Source organism: Rhea americana, unplaced genomic scaffold, assembly GCF_003343005.1.
Source record: "Rhea americana isolate MKP2758 unplaced genomic scaffold, rheAme1 scaffold_145, whole genome shotgun sequence".
In the NCBI taxonomy this organism is placed as follows: domain Eukaryota; kingdom Metazoa; phylum Chordata; class Aves; order Rheiformes; family Rheidae; genus Rhea; species Rhea americana.
Genome location: NW_028185539.1, coordinates 2338756 through 2345836, shown reverse-complemented (window position 1 = coordinate 2345836; position 7081 = coordinate 2338756). Strand labels below are relative to the sequence as shown.

The 7081-nt window shown below is 35.6% G+C and overlaps 1 protein-coding gene across 1 annotated transcript in view; it reads right to left on the bottom strand.

Annotated features, from left to right (window-relative positions):
* Positions 1-212: 212 nt before the first annotated feature.
* Positions 213-7081, bottom strand: part of MKI67 (marker of proliferation Ki-67) — a 24470-nt gene continuing 17601 nt past the window's right edge. The window contains exons 15-17 of the mRNA XM_085299125.1: positions 5965-6040; positions 2336-5431; positions 213-889 (exon numbers count right to left, since the gene is read on the bottom strand). Coding sequence (XP_085155251.1) covers positions 750-889; positions 2336-5431; positions 5965-6040 — 3312 coding nt within the window. The 3' untranslated portion in view covers positions 213-749. The remainder of the gene's footprint in view (positions 890-2335; positions 5432-5964; positions 6041-7081) is intronic.

Genomic DNA, 7081 nt, shown 5'->3' with positions numbered 1-7081 from the left:
TCACTTTTTCTGCAGCATATCAGTGATTATTTACAAATAGAAGTGCTGCAAAGCATGGCAGTGTTTACCAGAGAACTGCCTGCATTTCAGAAGACCTAAGGTACACTTTCATGATTGTGCAGTTTGACCTGGAAGATCCAACCTTTGACATACGCTTGCAGAACAGTAATAATTATACATTCCTAATTGCTTCTAGGTACACAAATAAGAAGTCATCTCAAACAAAATGTTTTCAAATTTAATGACTTTCAAAACTGTAGTTGCAGTACAATGAACTTAAGATTCTTTTTTAAAGAAATATCACAATTTCAACATATTTCTGCTAATAAACCTATAGTTTTCCTTTTTTTAAAAAAAAAATATTTACAGAACTTTAAGGAAAAGACAGACATAAGCACAGTAGAATTTGAGTAGCAAAGAACTTACAGTTAGACTGGTAAAGTAATAAGACTTCCTGACTGCTGCACTGATCAACAGAAAGAAGGGATAAATAGTTACAAAAAGATTTATTTTTGTGTTTGCAGTTTTGCACAAGCTTCCCATTATTTAGAAAGCACTATACATAYAAGGCAGATCTATTTAAACAGATATCTAAGCTATATCTGTTAAAAATAATTTCTATAATATCAAAAATCATTGATTGCTTTACAAATCTGAGTTTAAAATCTGAGCACAAATCAATTCACATTAAAAAAGCTGCAGTTTTGATTACTAAATGGATTTAAAAACTAGTTTTGCAACAGTTAAAACTACTGTCTTGTTCTTGTTCTTGTGCTTGATCTTGTTTTCCTGTCTGTTCCTTCAGCTGTCTGCTGGATTGCAGTTTTGTCAAGTTCTTCTTTAGTTTTGTTTCTTTTTCCTTTTTGCAGAGATCTATTTTCATCATTCTCTATTTGTAGACAAAAACATTAACTGTAAGTACGTATCATAAATCAAACATTTCATAACATTCAATTTTCAGTTACATTGTTTTTAAAGGAAATGTCCCTAATGACTATATTCTACAGATTACATCTATGAACTCAACAAACCAGCTACAAAACCCACATTTCCGCACATTCAATATCCTTTAAAATAGTTCCCTGAGGACTTGCAGCTATTTCTGAAAGTAGGTTAACATTAATGAGAGCACCAAAACCAATTAGCTACTATTTCAGCTAAAATCCCTTTTACTGATATGTAAAACTAAAATATACCCAATACTGACGTAAAATCCTGCAGAAAATGAATATTTAGTATGATTTTATGCTTCAAATACAGCTCGCAAGTCAGGTTTTAACTAAAGAAAGCAGACACCTATGCAAGAATCTAGATAGTACAGAAAACTGAGGCTACTCCAAGAAATGAGAACCAGCACCAAAAATGTAAACTTCTGTTAAAATCCACCTGGGGAAAAGATGACATCCCTGGAGGAGAAGCTATCCAGGCAGGTAGTGAAGAACATATACAGCATCAGAAAGGAGGTATGTATAGGTACTTCTGGCAAGTACATATAGCAGGATAAGAAGGCAGAAATTGGCAAATGTATAAAGAAGGGAAACAAAAGAAAAGTCCATAAACTAAGACAGAAGTACATGTTATCGAAGGATACGGCATGTGCCAAAGAAAAGTGAAAGGGACCAAGAGAAATAAAACAGAAGGGACAACCAAACTGCAGTATGTTTTTTAACACAATTTGCCAAGAAATCCCTAAATAGGTACTTGTAAATATTCAGTCATTATTTYCATGTATTTATTTACTAACATATTTCTAATTATTTCATACTAGTTTTTAAGTTACATCATATCCAGCTGAAAATTTCAGGGAATATTTTAGACATTAGTGACAAGAATTATATTGGCTTGAGGAAAGCAAAACAGAAAGGGGGGAGAATAGGAAGCACATGGAACCTGTGCCATCAAGGTCCTCCAGAAGTCAGGGATACAAGAGTTTAGACAGCATTTAGGAGAAAACAACAGTGTGCGACAAATGTGATTATCACATTATGTCATGACCACATTCTCCTGCAAGTTAGTTGTTGCATTTACTTTAAACTAAAAGTTATGTAGGGTACAAATGTGGTATGAAAGAGCATGAGGACATTTGAATAATCCAGGGAATGAATACAACTGTCATATCCCACAAAATCTATACTTTCTATTTGAGACACTCTTGTATAGAGTAACCACCTTTATTTACTTTGGATTTCTTGCTATATTAAAAATCTACTGTATATCTACATTAGAGTATGGTAGCCCACAGTAATATAAATTACAGAGAGTTTGTTCACATTATTCTTACATCAATAAATAACTTAATTATTTTTAGGGAATAGAAAGCAAATTCATGCCTTACCGGATTTTAATTTTTTGGATGCTAAGTCATCTTCTGGCAACTGACATTTTCTTCTGCGAGAAGTGGAAGTTGTCTGTGGTAGAAGGTTAACCTCTTTTCCCTTACTAGAGGAATTTTTTTTTTCAGAATCAGGGGGTTTCATACATGTATTTTGAGTTTTTGAGGTGTTCTCATTTTCTGGCAAGTTGCCGTTATCACAGAGCAAAGTAGAAGTAGCTGCCTCTGACGCAAGTTCTACCTTTTTTCTTTTATTCCTCAATAGCCTTGGTTTTTCCTGGGATAAATTACTATCCAGCAACGCATTTTCATCATCTTTAAGAGTATCCTTTTGATCTATGTCTTTGGACAAAGCATGTTTTTCCCTGAGAAAGGTGGAACCAGCTTCTTCAGATTTGAAATAAACAGTTTTCTTTCTACTTGCTCTTGACAGATTGGCAGATGGCACTATTTCCAAAGGTAAGTTCTCTTGTTCTTCAGGAGTTTCATTCTTACCACTATCCAGCAAACTGATTTTACCTTGTGGTGAAGTGGAACGAACAGCTAATGAAGTGACATTAGCTTTTTGCCTTAAGTTCCTTTTTGAAAGATCCATTTTCTGGGGAGAAGTAGAGTTTTCCAAAATCAGTTTTTCAGCTTCCCCGTAAGTATTCTTTCCACTGTTTTCTTTTAATACACTTTGTTTTCCCTGAATAGAAGTAGAACTTGTTGCTTCTAACAAGAGGGCAACTTCTTTCCTTCTGCCCTTCCTCAACTGAGTTTCTTTTACAGATGAAGCAACAGTTTCCAAAACCACATTTTGATCTTCTTTAAGAGTATCTTCTCTACCACTATCTGCTAGCACACCACGTCTTCCTCTAAGAGAAATGTAATTAGTTGTATGTGACATCAAAGCAGTTTCTTTCCTTCTGCCCCTTCCTAATGGTTTTTCTTTCGCTGGGGACATGGTTTCCAAAGGCATATTTTGTTCTTGATTAGAACTCTCCTCTTTATCATCAGTTTCTGACAAGCCACGTTTTCTCTGGAGAGAAGATGAACTTTTTGCCTCTGCTGCTGGATCAATCTTCTTTCTTTTGTCCTTTGCTGCTGCATTTGATTTTGCCTGGGAAGTTTTATTTCCCAAAGCCATATTTTGATCTTCTTTCACAGTCATCTTTTTATCATCACCTTCCAGCAACCCACGTTTTTTTCTGATAGAAACAGAACTAGTGGTTTGTGATGCTACAGCAACCTCTCCTCTTTTGCCCCATCTCAGTGGATTCTCTTCTGTTGAGGAGAGAGTAGCTTCCAAAGCTGGATCTTCTACAAAAGTCTCATTTTTACTATGATCTTCAATTAATGTTTGTTTTTTAGTAAAGCTAGAACAAGCTGTTGGTGGAATGGAATCAACTTGCTTTCTTCTGCTCCTCCTTATTTGTGAGGAAGTATTTTCTAAAGTGTCATGTTGACCACCTTTGTAAGTTATTCCTTTATCATCTCCAGGTAAACTCTTCCCTTCAAGTGCTTTGGAATTAGCTTCTTCAAGTTCAAAATTAACTTTCTTCCCTCTACCTCTTCTAAATGTAGTCCCATTTATTTGTGTCTGACTCTCTTGCAGTATTCCAATTTGTTGAGGTTTAAGTACTTCTTCATTTTCAGTCTGCTTTTGACAGCTATGAGCCACTTTGTCATTGTCTGCAGCAGGTACTGCTGTGGCAGCTGTGTCGTTCATGTCCTCGACACTGGGAGAACCTAAAGAATCCTTGACAGAGGATTCCACCAGCACTGTTTCTGACTTAAGTTTGGGAACAATTACTTTTAGGCTGTTTACATCTCTGACAAATTCATCAGCCTTTATCTCCAAGGAGTCCTTTTTGACTCTCCTACTTCTAGTTCTGCTTGTTTCTTGTACTGTGCTTCTGGTTGTTTCCAAGTRCAGAACAGCAGCAGGTGCTTTGGTTGTCTCTCCAAAAGCTGACTGTGACTTTAATCTTTGAGATGACTCTGCTGCATTCTCCTGTGCATTTTCAGATTCATCTCCCTGACATACTTTCCTCTCACTTTGCATGTGCGATTGTGYTTCAGTAACAGTTTCTGCTGAAGTTTCCTTGGTGTCTTGAACTTTTTGCATATTTTCAGGTGCCATCCTGCAAATTTCTGTTTTTGTTTCAATCAAATGCTTTCTAGCATTTCTTAAAGATTTTCCTCTTTTTTCTACTACCTTTATTTCAGGTTCAGCTCCGATTTCAGATTTTTCTGCAAGGGCAGTCTCAGTGATACCTTTGTCAAAAGTCTGTTCATCTCCTTGCATTATCCTTGCTGAAGAGTCCTTACAAAGTTTCCTCGCTGTCCCATGAAGCTCCTCTGAAGGTGACTGTTTGACTTGGACATTTTTTCCTCTTCTTATTCTTTTAGATGGAATTACTGGTTCTGTGATTTCGACTTTTTTCTCTCCTCTAGACATTTTCCTAGGTGACAGAAACATTTCTTTGTTTTCTATACTACCTTCATTAGATTTGTTTTCAGTTATTGTGAATTCTGTTTGCAGATGCTGACAGTCTGCATTTTGAATGCTATTAGACATACTTTCTGTCTTTATACTTTGACACTCTTCAGTTATTAATATATCATCAACACCATACTCCTGCAAAGTCTGTTTTATATTTGCAGGTTCTTTTTGTAGCACTGAAGAGTCTTTGCCACAACACTCAAGACTCTGATGTTTTAACTCCTTTGGTTCATTCTTTTTACCTCTTCTTGGTCTTTGAGCAGCTCCACATAATTCCACAAATGACACAGTTTCAGCTTTTTCACGATCAATGTGCACTGAAACAATTTCTTCTTCAATGCAACGATTTGTTCTCTTTCCTCTTCGTAGATTTTTAGCCGCTGAAACTGAAGCGTTAACCACATCCATCCCCTCTTGAGGGCTCTTTATTTCCAGAGTTTGCAATTCTTGTAAATTTATGTCTTCCTCTAGATTCTTTCCACACTGTTTTACTGAAATAGCATGCACTGTCTTCCTTGGTCTGCCCCTTTTTTGTCTCTTTGTAGACTGGTCTTTGCTGGGTGATACCATCTGTTGAGAATCTCCACCTTCTGAAATATTTCCTTTGTCTTCTAAAAGAGTTTTTCCCCCCATTAGAAGTGTTYACATAGAAAAGAGCACAAAAAAAGTTATACGTTTCTATGTCTGACCAAAGTATCTGTGAGTTTTGAGCAGAACTATCCTACTGTGGGAGACGGGCAAGGAGGGAAATTCAAATCACATTTAATATTCCTAACAAAAAAAGTAATTTTTATTGACTGCCAGAAGAAAGGACAGGTTACTGCACAAAGATGTCTGATTTATTTGGTAGGCAGAATTCATAGCTTCAAGCTTTGCAAAGAAAGATAATTAAGTAGGGAGCATTTTTTTTTTTAAACATTAGTTCAGATGGAGATGCTACCATTACTACACCAATAAACTATTACACCATTACTTCACAAACAAATCTACCTTCCGGTAGCTGTTTTTCGGTAGTGATTACTGTCCACGTTCCATCCACTATGTTATTTTTGCATACTGTGTATTTTAGAATTTTAAAACACACTTAAACTTCATAATATGGTTCATTATCCCTTTAGCTGATAATCAAAGCATTTGTACTCACCAGATTCATGACTGGAATTAGTACAAGGAAGTACAGTATCTTCTTGCTGAAGATCTGTAATATTTATTGATCTGACCTAAAGGAATAAACAATAATCGATAAATTCATAGAAAATTAGGAACATAATAGTCGAAAAACATCATRTCAAATACTTTTCACAAAAAAATGAAATCAATTTGATAACTGTAATGTAATGTACTTAGCATACATACATCAAATTCCAAACTAATCATTTGATCTAGTGCAGCAATTTTTACAGTGAAAAACAATACTGTATACAGTTAAAAAAGTATTCAGTAAATCGGCTCAAAAGTGCCCTAATGAGATCTCAAAAGTAATTTTGGGTATTAGCACTGAACGGCTCGAGCATTTTAGTGTTTTAACATAGTTCTACAGAGATCAGCACTAGGCCCTGTGATACTCAMCATTTTATTTATGGTCTGAAAATGAACATAAAAAAGTCAATGCTAATCAAATTCACAAGTGACAAGAGTGATAAAGCTGTGAATAAGGTCAAGATGGCCATCAAGAGCAACCTCAGTTACTGCTTAGGTAGGGTTCATTCAAAAAAAATACATACCGATACAGGCAAATATATGCAGATATATCAGTCTCTAACAAGCGACCATTCAGGAAGCAAAGAACAAACTTAAAGGCATAGTGAGCAATCAGCTGACCATCATCATGACCAGACAAACACAATACTTGGCAAGAGCTCAGTCTTGGATGTTGAAAGCAGGAAAAAAAACTTCAAAGTTCAGATATGAAGCTATGAAGGGGTCATACAAAACCCAGAAATCCAAGTATGTGTAGGGCTTGTGAAAAGGATAGCAAGAAAAGAAGTTAATTATAGTTTGTAAGCAATGTAAAGGACGTTTTAAACATAATGGAAACAAATAGCTGGAAAATGAAGCACTCAAATTTGTAACAAGCTATATCTTTTAGCAGGGGGCATTTCCCTTTAAAAAGCTATTAAGGAAAAGATTGCCATTTTTTTTTAAAAGTCTTCAAAGCAACACCATGCACTTTCCCAGAATGTCATTTTTCTCCAGGGCCTGGAGGAATGAGATATTAAATTATATGCTATTACACACAAACTGTCGTATTAGATGACTTT